Here is an 18,595-nt window from a genome sequence, read left to right on the forward strand (position 1 = left end):
ATCCTCGCTACTGTGTTATAAAGGAGACTGTTAACAGATGAAATTATGCCATGCCCCCCAAGCATTAGCAAGCAGGCATACTCACACACACTCTGAAATCAAACAAACATCCCGTCTGTAAACCTGACAGAGTGCAAGCTCCCCCTCCTTCTAGATGTTTTGTCCATATCCAATAGGAAAGGTTCATTTCAGTCTGGAGGCAGGGTGCGGTTTACCTTATAGATGACCGGCCCAGGCAGCCAGAATTACTGCCATTTCACAGATGGATCTAGTTAGGGAATCAGCCTGAAGCTTCATCCCTAATGATACTGCTTTGAAGCTAGACCCAGCCTCTCACTAGAATACTAAGATTTCACAGCTGGATACGGTTAGAGTTCAGACCGAAGTGTTGCCCCCTAATGATATGGCCTTGAGGCTAGATGCTCGGGGTGAGTCTCTTAACACATTTCCGCCAATCTCCAGAGCTAGAGTACCACTAGCTTCACAACCATTGTCCGCTTTTACCATCTTTTATGCTAATAAGTCACTAACTTTACCAATGAAAACAGTTTAAACATTTTTTATGCTAATTAATTAGCACCGCCTTTGGCATCGATCAGAGGCGAAGATAAACTGAAGCACTGTAGTAGCTGCTTGTGGGCATGTGGGCTTCCAGGGTAGCTTGAGTAGGGTGCTCCCACCCACTCTTGAATTAGAGCGAAAGAAACATATGCGTGTACATGTCACAAGGTGTAATTTTAAAGTAAATTACAGATATCCAACACTGGCCTTCCCCGCAGGGTTAGTGTGAACCAACTGTTGTCTTGTGTGTGGAATCAGTCACTTTCAGCTGGTGTAAATTGTTGAGGTTAACTGCTTTGGGGAAATGCTGCAGCTTTCTTGCTCAAAGCCACCAGTTATCTCTCTTCAATGCGGAAAATCTGAAGCTCCTTTCTCAATTTGTTCAGTAGCACTGTGTGCCTCTTTGAGGGCTTGTCTGCTTATTATTCAGAATACCTTTTTTTGGGGGGGGTCTTGTTTTTCATTGAGAATCTGCGGCTTGATGAGGTGGCCCTGTTTTCATCTTTCGGGTTGAGTGTCCCTGGAGTTTCTGAGCGTGTAGCCATGACTAAAGTATGGCGGAGGGGCTTGCCCTTCACGTTTAGGAGTAATGAGTTTGGAGGAAGAGTTCATCTAAAGGGGTCTGAAATCATCATTAGTTTGTACGTTAGGCAAGAAATGGACTCCACACTCTCGAGCAGTTTATAAGAACTTTTCCTGTTCTCAGATCACAGGTGGATCTGTGTACTCAACCAGGATATAAACTCATCGAGGGCAAGCACTCAACTTCTGCTTTTGGGGGTTTTCCATGTTGCCTGCGGGTGGTTTTTAACCCTTTGGGGAAACAGACTTCTTTGGATATACTTTGGACTGAATTGTGTGCCTCCCCACCCCTCAAATTCATGTGTTAAAGCCTTAACCCCAATGTGATTGTATTCAGAGGTAGGGCATTTAGGAAGTAATTAAGATGAAATGATGTCGTAAGAGTGGGGTCCTGATTCGATAGGACTTAGAAGAGATCTCTCTCTCCACACACACACCTAGAAGAAGGTCAAGAAGGTGGCTATCTGCAAGCCAGGAGGAGACATCTCACCAGAATCCAACTGTGAGAAATAAGTTTCTGTTGTTTAAGCCCCCCTGCCTATGGTATTCTGTATGACAGCCCAAGCTAATACAGAATATGTGATAAAATCTATGGACTATTTTGCTAAAAAAAAAAAAAAGCACATAAACAGGTTAATACCACATTTTGATAGAATTTGGAGTAGGCCCACTTGATGCTGGTTTATGGACCATGTGGAACCCATTGTTGTGCTTGGAGTGAAACAGGGTTTACTAAGCATCAGTGAGGCATGGATAATGAGAGGGGAACCCAGCCTGCGATAGTCACCCAGGATTGGGGAGGACCCCTTCAGGAGACAACTTACGATGATTTATTCTGGTGAAGGAAAAAAGGAAAAGGCCCTGGGAAGGAGTTTCTCAGTGCAGTTCTAGAAGCACAAAGCATACTCGCTCCAGTTCCCCTGGTCTCCAGTCATGAAGGGGCCTGGGGTGGTGGGAGGGGTACCTAGAATGGCTTTAGGGTGCCCTCTGCTGACTCAGGTACAGAGCATGGAGCAGAGTCCTGATTCTGCCCTCTTTTGCCACAGCATAAATGCTCTGGAAACCCCAGTTACTGAGAGTCCTGCCCTAGGGTGTAGCCATAGGCCCTGAGAGCCCAGGCCAGTAATGACCTGAGGCGATGCATCCTCTGAGGGCGTGTGTGGGTGGTAATTAGATTAATTAGAATTGATTTGATTTAACCGAACAATTTAGAAGTGTTTGGCCATTGCTGTCTAGGCCTTTACATGCTAATGGTTCCGAATGTATTAGAACTCACCCTTTATTTAATGTGCTATTTGGTTTAATTGTTACCTGTCTTTAAATATCATCTTTTTGTGTCTGTTATTTGGAGGGCAGTGGAGCAAGCCTGTGTGGATAGGAATAGAAATTGCTGGAAGCAGTTCAGAGTGAGATCCTTGTCACTCATGCTCTGTGGCTACTCAGAGTGGTTTAGACTCTGCCCTAAGATACAGGGGATTGTTATCCTTTTAAATGACTCCTGATGGCTCAGAGATGGTCAGAGGTTCATGTTCTATTTCATGTTCTATTTTCAGATGGATTCTTCACTTGGAGAAGAAAGAGCCAATTGCCCAGATGAATCAATTCCCTTATAAAAGTGAACCTGTTGCATATTTTCTCATAAGAGGAAGTTTAAAAAGAACAGACAACTGAGTGTTTTTGGGTTAAGTAAGCCTCCGAAAAAATAATGTGTTTATGATTTTTGATTCTTTTGTTTTTAGATCACATGAAAGGATTAAGAGCCCCAGCTTTGCAAAGAAGGCTAGAATGCAGGTAATTTATTTTGCTATTTATTTGTGTGTGTATATCTTTAAGTAACCATTTAATTGAGCTTTAACATCTATACAAAAGAGTATGTATATCATAAGGGTACAGTCTGATGTATTTTTACAAGCGAACACATTCGTGAGGCTTCTATCCAGATCAAGAAATAGAACAGAGCCAGTACCCCTGTCCCTCCTCCCAGCCATCCCCCCTCTCCCAAACATAACCTCTATTCTGACTTTTGTCATCATGAGTTAGCGCTGGCTTTTGAGGTTTATGTAAATAGAATCACACTGAATAGACTCTTCTGTTCTCTTTTCTGGACATTATATTTGTATGATTTATCTGTGCTAATGGGTGCAGTCGACAGTTTGTTTTCATTTCTATAAGTGTGTGTGTGTATGTGTAAATGGTTGTTTTAGTCTAAAGAATTATAATATTGTTGGCTCTTTCCTTAAAACTGAACTGTCACATTCTTTTCCTGAAGTCATTGCCCAAATCTAAATTCCAAATTCCCAAGATGTGTATTTGGAAAGGGCCTCATTGACTTTTTTACTTTTGAACCAATAGATGTTAGGCTAAGTGCTCTCTGCTAAGTGATAGCAACAGCCTGTGTTGTTGATAATGCTAGTTAATATTTATTGAGTACTTCTCTATAGGCCAGGCACTACCTATTTATTAGTTCAGCAGTTTCTTTGAGTGCCTGTGATGACATCCTCATTACAGCCTCTTAATAACCTTCTGAATAGATACTATTATTATTTCTATTTTACAGATGAGGAAACTGAGGAACCAGAGAGGTTAAATTAGTTGCCCAAGTTCATACAGCCAGTAGGTGGCAGGACCAGGATTTCAACCAGGTCTGTCTGATTTTAGAGCCTGTGTATTAGTTATCTGTTGCTGCCTAACGAATTACCCCAGAACTTAGTGACTTAAACCAACACTAATCATGTATTCTCTGTCTCAGTTGCTGTGGGTCAGGAATTCTGACCAGGCACAGTGGGTGTGGCTGGTGTCTGCCTGACCAGGCATCGTCTGGGGCTGATATCTGAAGGCTTATTTATTCTGTGTCTGACACCTGGGCTGAGAAGACTCAAACAGCTGGGGTTCCTTGGGCATCTGTGTCTCTAAAAATATCTCTTCAGCATGGTGGTTTCAGGATAGGTGGACTTCTTAAATGGAAACTCAAAAAACAAGTGTATCTCCCAAGAGAGGAGAGCAGGTGGCCCTATTGCCCGGAGGTCTAGCCTCAAAAGTCCTGCACTATTACTTCCATCACGTTCTGTTGGTTATGGCAGTTACAAAGATCTGCCCAGCTTCAAGGGGGAAGTTTAATATAGAGCCCTCCTGTCAATGGAGGAATTTCCATGGCCATTTTGTAAGAAGACCATGTATGGATAGGGTATAATATCAGTGTGGCCATCTTTGGAAGATACAGTCTGCCACAGACTGTATTCCTAACGTCTAAGCTATACTGTTGAATTTTTTAAATTTATCATGAAATTGATTTCTGCTCACTAAAACAAAAAAACAAACTAAAAAGCCAAAACCGGAATAGATGTATATGAAGTAAAACACAGAAGCCTTCTTCCCCCTACACCCCCTCTCCACACTCCAGAGTAGCTTAGCATTTGGTGGCCTCTTTTTAGACATCCCTGAGTGTGTCCAGACACGCATCCTGAGCATAAGAAAGGCAAGGGCCAACCTTCTGAGGGAGTCAGAGGACACAGCGTTTTCTCCATCTGCTTCTTCCCCATCCCTTTACACTCCCAATGGGACTGAGAGTGGGAAGGCGTTGGCATGCTGGGAACTACGCTGACACTTCTTGTGCCAGCTCAGTTTCTGAATTACTTGAGATAGGTGATAAGTGACATGTGATGAAATGTATTTCCTAGTCACCAAGGTGGCTTATTTTGTACTGTACTGAAACAACTTTTTTTTTGTCTTTCCCTTTCAGCTTGAAGGTTTACTTATACTGTTCGCCTGTTACTAAAGAGTTGTTGTTAACTAGCCCAAAGTACAGATTTTGGGAGAAGCGAATTGTAAGTTGGATTTTTTTGAATGATGCTAATTCTTTCTTTTTTTTTGGAGTGGGAAATATTTTTCACAGTAGATTGAACAAAGTGTTGGAAGGATTCAAAGCCGAGTTCCTCACACAGTATATTTATTCACGTTCATTACAATATTGACACATAGTCTTTGTAATTCAGCAGTTTGGAAGAAGTGGACATTTTTATTGTTGATTGGTTTTTCTTGTCTTTCAGCCGTTTGATCTAGAATCCTAGTTTTGTTTAATCTCATTGAGTCTCTTGCTAAGTTGCATTTTAATACTTTAAAGTGTAAAATGTTAACATAATTGATAAATCCTTTTATTTAGAGCATGGGATAGATTAGAAAAAGTAAATGTAACTTTTGGCTTATAATAAGAAAGGGCTAACAACCAGAATAAAAATAGAATGAATAATTTTGAATCTGGCAGAATAAAATGGATCTAATCAATGGAAGGAAGATACAGTAAAGGGGAGAAAAACAAAAGTATGGTACATAGAAGATGCAAAGATGGTAGGAAATGTTCTGTTATAACAATAATTACTATAAATATAAATGGATTTAATTCAATTCTTGATGAACAGACAAATTCTCAGTTTAGGTAAAAAAAAAAAATCCACTAGTCAGTCTACAAGAGACATAATTAAAACAAAAGGATAAATGAAGGTCGAAATGGAAAAAAAGGATGGGGGGATATACTAAACAATTAGAAGCTGAGAATGCCAGAGTGGCCATTGTTATATATACAAATTAGAATTGGGGGCCGGCTGAGTAGCTCAGTTGCTTAAGAGCTCGCTCAAGAGTTTGAGCTCTGAGCAACAGTGGTTCGAGTCCCGGCCCAGGCTGAGCAGCCGCTGAGCTGCCAACAGGTGGCAGGATGGCTCAACTAAAAAAAAAAAAAAAAAAAAGTTAGAATTGGCAAAAAAAAAGAAAAAAATCGGAAGTTTCAAAGAGGATGTTATTTACTGTTAAAAGGAACAATGGATCAAGAAGATATGAATATAAATGCAATTGACAAAGTAACCTCAAACTGGATAAAGTAATAACTGATCACCCTATGCTCGATCAGAGAAAGAGACCACAGTGAGTGAACAGAATTAGGGTTCACTATGTGGATTAAACCCCAAATAATTCTGGGAGCTGACAGAGAAGTCTGAACAAGTGTCATAAAGAGTGTTGTTTGCTGACAGCTTTCAAGTCCTGCTTCCTCTTCCCCTCCTGCCCCACGCCTGGGCAAGCTGACACAAAAGCCTACCCCTCCCTCAGAGCCCACATGAAGTTCAAACCATGCAAGCCCAGGCCCACCCCTAATCCCAACAAAAACCAGAGCCACTGGCTCCTTTTCTCTCTGAGGCCACAAGAGCCACTTCCTCCCAGCTGGTCGTGTCTTCCTCTCCCCAGAAAGTCCCACGATGTGAGCATGGCAGTGTTTTCCTGCCCTCTTGGTGCAAGTGTGGCATCTTCTGCCTCCATCTCCAATCTATCAATTAGTGTGAGCTTTAACCTCCCTTCACAAAGTTCCACAACAGCAAAGGCGGTAACCTTGGCCTTGGTGTTAGGCCTGAAGTTGCTCTGGGTCAGCTCGGCCAGCAGTCCAGAAGGAAAGCTGAAAAAGAAGTGAAGACGAGTAGAGACAGGTGGGAATCCCTGTCTGTCTCTTACTCCTCCCAATCTCGGCAGTGCTGCTGCCCGCTTTGCCACTGAGCTCCACACACCTGGCCCAGGACTCTGAGAGGCTGAAGGAGGGTGGGTGTCCCGCAGAGGATGTAGCTGCTGAAGTCGCGTGTCAGTGAGCTGAGCCCAGCAAACAACGCTGCACGAGCTGTTATTTCTGGTGTTCTTTGGAGCATTAAAAAGTGGTTGTTGGTTCATTTCCGCCTTCTGAATCTCAACCCTAAGCTGGAAGCGTACATGGAAAGGACTACTCGGATAGTTCCAGCTCAGCGAAGTTGATGGAGTACAAGGCCACCTAACAGTCTCAGGGAGAAATGGGCAATTCGACAATTGTAGCTGGAGCGCTTGCCACACCACTCTCAGAAACTGAAAGATGAGGAGTCAGGAAATAAGTGAAGATACAGAAGATTTGAATGCCATAATTAATAAATGTGAACTGATCGAAATACAGAGCTTTAAACCCAACAGGGAAAACAAGGCCTTTGGGTATACATGGGACATTTACAAAAATTGACCACATACCATGTCACAAGAGAAGTTTTAAGAAATCCCAGTGATCTTGTTGCTCTGACCATAACGCGATGACTTTGGCAGAAAAAAAAGGAGAGCTAAAGTCATCTACATATGGGAACTAAATGCATACAATAAACAACTCTTAGGTTAAAGAGGAAATTGTAAAGAAAAACATACAATGTATGTATGGACAATGGAAGCATGACATGTCAAAATGTGTGGAACAGCTAAATTAGTACTCAAAGGGAAATTGATAGCGTTAAACACATTTCTTAGAAAACAAAGAGTAGAATTAAATGGAGTGTCTTCAACTCAATAAGAAAGAAAAGAAGTGACAAAGCAAATCTCAGGATATGTGAAAGAAGGATATAATAAAGGTAAAAGGATAAATAATTGATACAGAGACTAACAACTACCACAGAAAATAAAAGATGAATAAAACTAAAAGCTCATCTTCAGAGAAATAGAGGTAAATTTCTGCCAAGATTGATAATTAAAAAGATGCACATAAAAATACAGAATGATAAAAAGGAAAACAACAGCAATGTATTTTTTGACAATTATGGTAGTATATTTGATAATTTAGACAAAGTGGATAAAGTAGGAAAATACCAAATTGAGACAAGAAAAGTGGAAAACGTGAATAAATCAGTAACCATCCAAGAAATTCAAACAATTTTCAAAGATCTGTCTTCCTGAGGGCCCAGATTATAAATAACTTTATTCCAATAAATATGACAACTTAGACAAAAATAGAAAAATTTCTTTAAAAATACAATTAACAAAATAGACCCAAGAAGAGATGAAAATCTGAATAGCCCTGTATCGCTTAAAGAAATTTAATTATTTAAGTTAATAACCTACTTTTTCCAAAAACAAAAGCAAATCTCTTTATGCCCAGATGACTTCTGGTAAATCCTAGCAAATATTTAATGAAGAACAAAGACCAAATCTTTCATAAAATAAAGGGTGACATGTCTCACCATTTTACCAGGCCAATGTTACCCCATTACTAAAATCAGATGAAATTCTTTACAAGAAAAGAAAATGAATAGAATATTAAAAAAATTAAATAAATGCCCAGTCCCCGATGGTTTTGCAGGTGCATTTCGCCAAATGTTCAAAGACTAGTTTCTATACTAGCTGAATTATTGTAGGAGATAATAAAAAGATAAGCCGCTCAACCCCACTGGCAAAGTAAATTATAACAGTACATGGGGGAAAAGGCCATTTCACATGTGAACACCCTAATTAAGGTAACAGCTAACTGAATCTCACAATATTAAAATATAGTGCACGATGAATACCGTGCATTTATCCCAGAAATGCAAGGATGTTTTCACCCCTGAAGCCCGGTCACTAAGTTTTAAGACATTGGCAGACTAAAGAGATGAAAACTTATGTTCATTTGTCCTTTGTTCAGTGAGTGCCTCTCTGTATTAGTTGCTGTTCTAGTAAAACGGGCACACCTTGGAGTACTGTGCAGCCGCTCGACTCTGTGAATTCAGGCAACATGTCATGGACCGATTCAGACAAAACCTAAGCACACAGGACACACGACTCTGTGTTTTACAAAGACTCAAGTTCAAAGGGATGGGGAGGTGAAGAGAGGAAGGTGGAATACATGGAAATAGGATTGCTGTGTCGAAGGATATATAAGCTTACAAAGCATTTAATATGTATTGCCACAGCAACCTCAAGAAAGGTGTTATATTAGCTTTATCGTGTTTTCAAGCTGTTAAAACATTTATTATAGTGGAATTAGAAATTGTTACCCAGAGTCTGACGTCTACCCTTCGTCCCCTATCTGTGTTTGAGATGGCAAAAGCATAATAAAGCCAAAAATATTTTTTAAAATGTGCAAATATACAGTACGATGTATACATGACCTCTTATTTTATTTTAATAGATATCAATTGAAATTGAAACTCCTACCCAGATATCTTTAGTCGATGAAGCATCAGGCGAGGTAACTTAATATTAAATATCATGGTTTTAAAAATTAACGTTTAGTGCTAAAATGATTGTTTATCTTTGTTCTTGAATTTTGAATGCTCATTTAACCATAGGGAGTGAGTTTATAGGGAAAGGAACCATTTGTAACGTATTTATTTTCCATATCCAAAGGATTAGCTTTGACTCGGTCAGAATGGCTCCCCTTTAGTTTTACATGTTAATGAGGGGAACCCCAGTTGTTATTATACATGATGTCATTGTCACATTAAGTTTATTATAATGTTCAGGATATAAAACAGTGCTTAATATTTTTGAAGCAAATTCATGCCTATTGTGATTTGTTTTTTTCTGAGCCATTTTTTTTTAAGAAAAAGACCCTGTCCAAGTGGATCCAATTTATTTTTTTGTCCTTAAATTTAGGAGAAGGTACTTTTGTGTTCTGAGTGTATTGTTTTAATAGTAAGTAGGAGTATGGAACTACCTTTTATTTGTTCATTTTTACCTCAAGCTAGAGGTAAATACCTGGAGCTAGGAGGTATTTTCCTAGTTTATGGCAACTCGAGTGAACATTTGTTCCATAGCATGTGTGTCACTGTTGCTGTGTGACAGTGATCTGATCAAACGGGGGTGGGGGAGGGGACACCCCAGTGGCTGACTTTTCACATTCCCTCTTCGGAGGAGATCAGGCATTTGAAATACTCCTCATTAAATCATTGCCCCGAGGGAGGGCTGCTTGGCCAATTTAAGGTGGCTTCAGAAGAGGGAAAAAGGATTGCCTGAGCTCCGGAGCTAACACGGATGCCCTGCAGACTCACTCTCGGGCCTCCCCGCCCTGGGACGCATGTAGGTGAAAGGCCTTCTCAGCCCTGGGCCCCAGAGAGCTGTTGACCAGAGTCTTGCTGTCGTGTCTCTTCTTGTGCTGTGGCTTTTGTGTGTTGTGTCTCCAGCTCCACCGGGTGGGATACCCCGTTTTAAAGGGGCCTTCGGAAAGAGTGATGTTAGACTGAGGGGAGGAGCTGGTGTGTCCAGAGCTTTGCCCCCATCCTGAGGGCTGAGACGGTGTTCCCCATCAGGCTTGGCCCTAACAGGACCGTATAGGGTGCAGTGTGGCGACTTGGGACCAGGCTACATCAGGGTTGTTTTTTTGTTTTTTTTTTGTTTATTTTTTTAAATAAACAGCTTTATTGAGATCTAGTTCACATGCCATATAATTCACCCCATTTAAGGTGTCCAATTCAGTGGCTTTAGTATATTCACAGAGTTGTGTATCCATCACCACTATCATTTTTATCACCCCAAAAGAAACCCTATTCCCATTAGTTACTCCTTATTTCTCCCTTCTCTCATTCCTTGGCAACCACTATTCTACTGGAAGTCTCTATGAATTTGCCTATTCTGGACATTTCATATACAGGAAATCGTACTATTTGTGGTCTTTTGTGACTGACTGCTTTCACTTTGCATAATGCTTTCAAGGTTTATCTATGTTGTAGTAAGTGTCTGTATTTCATTTTTTATGGCCAAATAATATTCCATTTTATGGATAGACCACATTTAGTTTGCTCATTCATCAGCTGATAGACATTTGGACTGTTTCTTCTCTTTGGCTAGTGTGAATAATGCTGCTGTGAGCATTCATGTGTGGGTTTCTGTGTGGATATAAGTTTTCATTTCTCTTGTGTAATTACCCGAGAGTGGAATTGCTGTGTTGTATTGTAACCCAACATTTAATCGTTTGTTTTGTGGGCAAGGAATCCACTTATTTCAAGGATTTGGAGAGAGAGGAAATGAGGAGAAAAGGCATATCGTATTCTTGAGACGCACTTGAATGTTAATGTTCTATTAAGGAGGGCTTTATTTAGCTGAGTCCTAATGATAACTTCTATTGTTTTTTTTTTTTCTTTACTTTCTTTTTAGAAGGAAGAGATTGTTGTGACTCTTTTACCAGCTGGTCATTGCCCAGGATCAGTTATGTAAGGCGCTCATCTATTTTCCCATTTTATTATATGTATATTTGTAGAAATACATCTTTAGGATTTGGAAATTAATATGGATAGGGAGATTTGGTTATGTTTATGGCACTTTCTTTAATCTTTGTTTACAAATTGAACTTGGGGGGACTGAGGTGGAGAGCGAGTTTGAAATGTGGCTTTCTCATTATGGAAGCACTCAATAGCTATTTCTCCATTGGCCTTGCAGTTTCCTATCACATGGATTTTCCTGTCCATGAGCAGGAATGATCTCAATATACATTGAGAGTGCTAACACAATTCAGGGGACATCTATTGCAAACTCATTTTTTTCCACTCCATGGAAGAGGTGGTCTAGAGCTATTGAAATTCCATTGACACTGTGTCATAGTGGCTGTGTTTGGCAGGAGACATTTTGTATGGAATTAGTATACAAGTATGTTTGCTTTATTAGGATTTTGTATGAGATCGAGAAGTCACTGACATATATTTCCTTTGCAGGTTTTTATTTCAGGGCGATAATGGAACTGTCTTGTATACAGGAGACTTCAGACTGGCTAAAGGAGAAACTTCCAGAATGGAGCTTCTGCACTATGGGGACAGGTACCGGATGTTTTATAACTCTTGAATATAAGACTGCATTGTTTTTAATAGGTTTATTTCCCTGTTTCCCCCACATACAAGCCTTTGCTTCTCTTAGAAATCAAACCTGATCATCATATTTGTAACAGTAAGTTTTCCTCCTTGAAATGGGGTGATGGTAACATGCTATGTGTGGATTGGGGTAGTAGTTATGGGAATTTGTCAAAGTTCACTGAACCATATATACAAAAATCTGTGTATTGTATGCAAATCATTTCCCAACAGAGTTGTTTTAACAACAACAAAAAAAACCCCAAATGAAATAGAACACCCTGTAAATAACTGAGAGTTTAAACTTTCAACATATCTTATTTCACATTAGATGATTAACACCAATTTTTTTTTCCCCCCCAGAGTGAAAGATATCCAAAGTGTGTACTTAGATACGACTTTCTGCGATCCCAAATTTTATCAAATTCCTAGTCGGGTAAGTCTCCTTGGAGAAAAGGTGGTGGGGAAAGAACCTGGGCGTGGCCACATTTCCAAAAGGAAGTTTGGATCATAATTGTCCCCACTGGCATTGATATCTGTGGATGCTGGGAATGGAAAGGGAGCTATTCTTAAAAAGTGGTAAATACCTTTTAAAACTCTTGCCCAGGGGGAGTGTCTGAGTGGAATACTGGAGCTGGTTCGAAGCTGGATCACTCGGAGTCCCTACCATGTTGTGTGGCTGAACTGCAAAGCAGCTTACGGATATGAGTATCTGTTCACTAACCTCAGTGAAGAATTTGGAGTCCAGGTACAATGGCAGCTCTTTCTTTCCTGGTGCTCCCTTCCGTCCTCTCAGCTTTATCTTTCCTCCCCCTCCCACCCCCACAACATTGAAAACAGTAACAGATGGAAACAGCCTATCAAAATATGTGTGGGGCACAGGTTGGCAGGCTCTGTGAATACACCCTCTTGTTTATTCATGTGCTCATGGGGGGACTTGACAGTGGCCCAGATGGCTGAGAAGAGCCCTTTGGGGAAATGTCTCGTAGAGGAAGTACTTTTTCAAAACTGTGGGTCATGAAATAAATTTAGTGATTGTGACCGGCACTGAAATTTGAACTAGAAAATATCTGAGTGTATTGCTTTTGTGAAAATTTACAGATGGAACCAGACATATGCACATACATGTATGTGTATGCGTACTGGGTAGCAGTGGAAAACATATTTGTTATTGTGGGTTGTGGTAAAAAAAATGTCTGAAAACTTCCGTTCCTTCCAGATGGTTCAGTGCTGGGCCCTCAGGACCCTAGGCAGCAGGGCCCAGTGTGTGTGTAAGTGGCTGCTCCCCCAATTCCCCCCAACCTTTCCCCACTCCCACCCCCAGTACTGCTGTCCCCACACAGAGCCTGTGGCTTCCACCCTTGTCCCCTAAGACAAGATGGATTTTCAGTAATGATTCTAAACAAAACCAAGTACTGAAACTCAATGGGCGTTTAAGTTCTACTTTGTTTTGTATCTTTTAATATCATCCCCCAGCTAGCAAACTTGTGCCAAAAACTTAATTATATGCAACGTAATTTAAATAAAAAAGACCTAGTTTTTCTGCATTTGAAATTTTAAAATTCTTCCCTTCCTCTCTTTCATAAATCTATTTCCTAAGTCATTCTTTTCTTAATTTCTTCGTTCCTTAAGTCCTTCTGTCCAAATGTGTTGGTATAAAGTTGACAGTTCTCCATTTGGGGAAGAATTTGCTTTCATTCTGAGATTTTTGGTGTTAAAATGGCCTTTTAAATTAAAATCACAGTGATATTAGATTGTGTGTTCTCTCTCTCTCTCTCTCTGTCTCTCTCTCTCTGTCTGTCTCTCTCTCACCTTCTCACCCTCCCTCACCCTCCCCCGCATAGTACTATCCCATTTTTTTTTTTCATGTCCTCTCCTGGCAAAATATAAAGGTAGCAACTACTTACCAGTCCCAAATTGGCTTTGTAACCTTTATTGGTGTGTGAACTTGAAACCAGAAGTACCTATTCAAGAGGCCTTAGGGAGAAACCATGGATGGGCTGAGGAGGGCTTGGGTTGGGGGAGCAGGCCTAGGTGGTGACCTCAGAGTCACCCTGCAGGGAGCCCTCTGTTAAGTCTCTTAATCCCTTTGTAGGGGAGAGAAACCAGGAATTTAGGACTTTCAGATCAGGAATTTAAAAAGGGTAAACACTGAGTTTTTGACCAAGGGACCTCAGTGATGATCTATGGCCACTTTTTCAGGCTTCTTCATTTCTGTGAGGATGAAAGTTTCTGTATCACTCTCTGAGCATCTCAGAATGTACCCCTTTTTATCTCCTTAGAGAGGCCAGAAAAGCAAATTCATTGTCACTTTTTCTCAGTCCTTAGTAAATAGGTAGTGAGCGGAATAGGTCACAGGATAAGTGAGCGATTATGCTTGGGTTCTTTTCCTACCTGTCTTGATATTAATTGCCACCGCAATTTGACCTCATTCTAATCTGCTTTGTTCAAAATAAAAATACCTTGTTTTGGTGCCATTTCATAATCCTAATATCACCTTGGGTACAGCAGATCCTTGAATAACGTTTTCTTATAAGGTCAATGAGATGCTGTGGGAACTGAACTCTTATGTCAATCAGCCTGTGGTCAAGGTGGTTTCCTTACATGTCCTCTCGCTGCATTTCCAAGAACCTGTCGATGATGTTAAGTGAGGGCGTACTGTCCATGTTACTTAACGTTGAAGTACCCAGAAGAGAAGCTTTAAACAGACACATTGGTTTTGACACTTTAAAATGTATTAGCCTTAAAACTCTAAAGGTGGCCAAGGCTGTTTTGGTTTTTCTGCATCTACCCTCTCTCTTTTCATCTAAGACAGAGACATGTGGTCAGGGAGGTCGGTGTCTGCTTCCTAGTCCCGCCCTCCCCAGCCCTTCTGTGGCATGTGTCTGTCTTCCTGAGTCATTCCTGATTGCTTTAATCCGCGGTGTCCACTGCTACATGCCCGATATTTAAAAGAAAGCTTGACACACAGTAGGTGCACCATACATATTAATTGAATGACTCTTGACGAACCAAAGGACAGTACTAGCATGATCCAGTGAAATCCACTGACCGAATGTCCAGAATGTCTAATTACCACCAACTATAGGCGGTAACGCTGACGGGTGTGGATATGGTCTTCATCCTTTGCCTGTTGACATTTTATTGGAATAAGAATGTGCATCGAAAGAGCCAAAATACAGGTTTCGAGAAAGAAGGAAGAGTTCCCTGACTGGATGATTGCCCCCTGCATAGTTACCCTATTTATAGGAATATAATTCAGATAATCTTCTTATATGTGTTATTTTCCTCAGATTCACGTGGATAAACTAGATATGTTTCGAAACATGCCCGACATTCTCCATCATCTCACCACAGACCGCAACACTCAGATCCATGCGTGTCGCCATCCAAAGGTACATAGTAAACGCTTTTCTTATGGTTTGTGGGATCCATGAAAAACAGAAATATATGTCCAGAAGGAACCTTAGAAATTCCTGTTTCTAGGCTCTCAATTTACAGATGTAAAAACTGAGGCTGAGATCCTGTTATTGGCCCACGATCATTACAACTACACACTATTGGATTCCCTTACCATAAACTTCATAATTAGTAATTAGACACAGATGCTTATGGTTTTTAATGACACATACTCATACACATCTGATATGTTTATTTGTAATGAATTATGTAATGAATAATTTGTAATGAAATTAGTAAAATGTTAGAGTTTATAATTTAAGAAAACATTCATAATCTAATGCTGCTTATTTTTGAGACTCATGACCCGTGCACATTTATAAACTTGATTTTTCTTCTCATTTGAGATAAATATCTAGATATAACTTTGAATTCTGAAATAGTTACATGTATTGCTGGTCCAATTTCAAATGACTATTTCTAGTATCTTTTCAACTTGTAATTCATTTTCTAATGCCACCATTGAACTCCCTTCTCTTATTAAATGCCCTTCTGTTATTAAATGCCAGGTATTACATTTTTAATTTGCCTTTAACATTTAAAAAAATTTTAATTTATATGGTCATTCAACATCACTAATACTAATTAGTGATCTTCAAATGCAATGGTATATGTGATCATAATTTTCCTCTAACTTTTAAAGTATCTTAGCATTCAAATACTTAAGTAATTTTTATTATCGTGAGCACTGCATTTATACATTTAGATAATCATTGTGGTAGTAATATTGCCTCCATCAGCCAAAAACCCACTGTAATGTTATTCAGCCCTAAAATAAAGAATAAAACAAACAAAAGAATTTTTATTCACAGCATGGAACGTTCTACTTCAGCACACTGTAGGAGAGCTACAAGTTAAGAAATTACTTGCATTTATGAATTTTTCATCATTTTGTTTGTGTGTGTAGACACATGCACACACGCCCAGTGAATTCGTGGATGGATAAAAATGATGTAAATACAAAATGAAACTGTCCTTTTTCTATTGGACTTGGGAGTCTTTGGCCCCCTAATCCCCATAAATCTTTTTTTTTTTTTAAGATTTTAATTTTTTTTATTGGGGAATTGGGGGGATGGGAACAGTGCTGGGGAATTGGGGGAAGGGAAACAGACAAGTTGCTGTCGTTTTGTTCTTCAGTCTAGTTGTGGAGGACGTTGCTTCACTGGCCCAAGTTGGCACCATCATTGCGCTCTTCCCGGGCGAGGCAGATCAGTCGCCGGCTTCTGGACGGCCACTCACTGCGGCTGCTGGCCGCTCACGCTGGCTGCTGGCTACACACGGTAGCCCATGGCAACCCACTGCAGCAGGGGCTGCAGCCTACGCCGTCACCTCATGGAAGCCCAGTTCCAGGTTGAGCTGTTGTTCAGCATCTTAGCTGTAGAGGGCAGTGTCACTGGCCCTCATATGTGGGATCCGAACCGGGGCCCTCTGGCGTCCCCAGCCAGTTCTTAACCATCGCGCCACTCGGCCGGCCCCCCATAAATCTTTTAATTGACCAATTTTTTTTTCTTTGAGTTTTCTCACATCTCACAAAGGCATTTAATTTGTAACTGCTACTCCTGTCATTTCCCACATCTTGCACCACTACTTCTAGTGGCTTGAGGGGTTTCTCAGGTTACATAGTCTGAAAAATACTAAACGGGGCACAGCGCGCCAAGCCCTGTGGCTTCTCATCTCAGAGGGAACGGCCCCAAAGGTGCTGGATGACATGTGATTTGGATGAAGTGCTCATGTTTTTGAAGGATTCCATCTAAACACAGTGTCTTTGGGAAAATAGTTCCATTATTTTTCAACCTTTTAAAAATACTTTTGCTATTATTTTTCTCCAACTTTGTTTTGAAAACTTTTAAAAACAGTAAAGTTGTGAGACTGGATTCCACAGTTTGCTAACACTGGGTCACATGTGCACTCTCGCCCTTCCCCCTCCCCCTGTGCAACCAGCACCCCGCAGCCCCCCCTCTGAGGGTCAGTCGCAGACTTCATGACACTTCACCCTAAACCTTCAGCACATATCACTGAAGAATGAGGACATGTTCCTATATAACCGCAGTACAATTCCCACACTCAGGAAATTGAACATGGATACGGTACTATGGGTATATAGATACACTATTGGTATATAGATTTCCCCAGTTGTCCCATTAGTGTATTTAAAGCTTGTGGAGGGGGAGCAGGGCATCCAGGATTTAATGAAGGGTCTTGTGTCGCATTCACTCAGCCTCTTTGGTCTCCTGAGAGGTAGATCAGGTCTCCAGCTTGTTTCGTCACACTGATATTTCTGAAGCGTCCAGGCCAGTTGTTTTGCTGAACATACCCCAATTTGGAATTATCTGCTTGTTTCCCAATGTCTACGTTTTTCCCCCCATGTCGGAAAACCAACCTCCATTTGTTTTTGAGGCCTTGCCTACAGACAGGTTTGTTGAAAATGTTGAACTGTTTTTCTATATTTTTAAAATCCTTTTTAGGCAGAAGAATATTTTCAGTGGAATAGATTACCCTGTGGAATTACTTCCAAAAGTAAAATTCCACTCCACACAATCAGCATTAAGCCATCCACAATGTGGTTTGGAGAAAGAACCAGAAAAACAAATGTAATTGTGAGGTAAGAAAGCAATGTCATAGGTCTTTGGAGACAAACCTTGCTTTGAGGTAAACTGTCTGACTTTAGTTTAAATGCAATCTAGCCTAAGCTCAAGAAGAGGGCATATTTTTGGGTTGTCGGAAAAGTCATGACGTATTTTTTTCTGTTTTTCGTTGCAAAAATGCGTCATGTCTTTTCCAACAATCCAATATAATTGCGGAAAACAACTTCTGAAATTTAAACTCCATTTAAACTGCAGAGATTCTGCTTCCAAACTTACTTAATAGCTAATACCATCAGCCAGTATGTCTGTGGGGAAATAGTCCCTTTGTTCTTCAACTTTTTAAAAATATTTTTTCATTATTATTTAATATCTACCCACCTCTAGTTGGGTAAATAAGGTGGTTGGAGACTGAGGGTATCTTGCGTGGCAAGGAGTTATGAATTGATGTTGGAGGGAACAGAGCTATTGGTGAAGTATAGGAGTACCATGACAATCACCATTTTTGAGCAACATTTGCTTCATATTGGCTGTTCAGAATGTCTGCAGATATTTATATTTCTGGAAACAGTTCCCTCCTATCCCAGGAAGAAATTCTTTATTGTAGGGTGATTTCCTACTGGAATAGCCTAAATGAGAAGGCTTGAAATGTAGAACTTAGCTTAGTTTTGTTAAGTGACCTTTTAATTTTGTGTTTTCATTTCCCTTTAGGACTGGAGAGAGTTCATACAGAGCTTGTTTTTCTTTTCACTCCTCCTACAGTGAGGTAAGAGGATCCCACATTCACACATCCCTATTGCCGACCGCGAGTTCCCTTGACTTCCAGAGGCATCT

The 18,595-nt window shown here is 40.4% G+C and overlaps 1 protein-coding gene across 6 annotated transcripts in view; it reads left to right on the forward strand.

The window, feature by feature from the left end:
• DCLRE1C (DNA cross-link repair 1C) overlaps nucleotides 1-18,595 on the forward strand; it is a 39,388-nt gene that overhangs the window by 514 nt on the left and 20,279 nt on the right. For 2 of the 6 annotated variants that reach the window (XM_019663438.1, XM_019663439.1), the window contains exons 2-11: nucleotides 2,883-2,934; nucleotides 4,883-4,967; nucleotides 9,071-9,130; nucleotides 11,035-11,090; nucleotides 11,589-11,690; nucleotides 12,084-12,156; nucleotides 12,328-12,468; nucleotides 15,014-15,115; nucleotides 17,645-17,781; nucleotides 18,473-18,527. In XM_019663438.1, coding sequence (XP_019518983.1) covers nucleotides 2,883-2,934; nucleotides 4,883-4,967; nucleotides 9,071-9,130; nucleotides 11,035-11,090; nucleotides 11,589-11,690; nucleotides 12,084-12,156; nucleotides 12,328-12,468; nucleotides 15,014-15,115; nucleotides 17,645-17,781; nucleotides 18,473-18,527 — 863 coding nt within the window. Of the gene's footprint in view, nucleotides 1-2,882; nucleotides 2,935-3,700; nucleotides 3,786-4,882; nucleotides 4,968-9,070; nucleotides 9,131-11,034; nucleotides 11,091-11,588; nucleotides 11,691-12,083; nucleotides 12,157-12,327; nucleotides 12,469-15,013; nucleotides 15,116-17,644; nucleotides 17,782-18,472; nucleotides 18,528-18,595 lie in introns of all 6 variants that reach the window. The other 4 variants (XM_019663442.1, XM_019663443.1, XM_019663440.1 and 1 more) reach the window with 3 other exon arrangements.

The sequence above is a fragment of the Hipposideros armiger genome, unplaced genomic scaffold, assembly GCF_001890085.2.
Source record: "Hipposideros armiger isolate ML-2016 unplaced genomic scaffold, ASM189008v1 scaffold_390, whole genome shotgun sequence".
NCBI classification, from domain to species: Eukaryota; Metazoa; Chordata; class Mammalia; order Chiroptera; family Hipposideridae; genus Hipposideros; species Hipposideros armiger.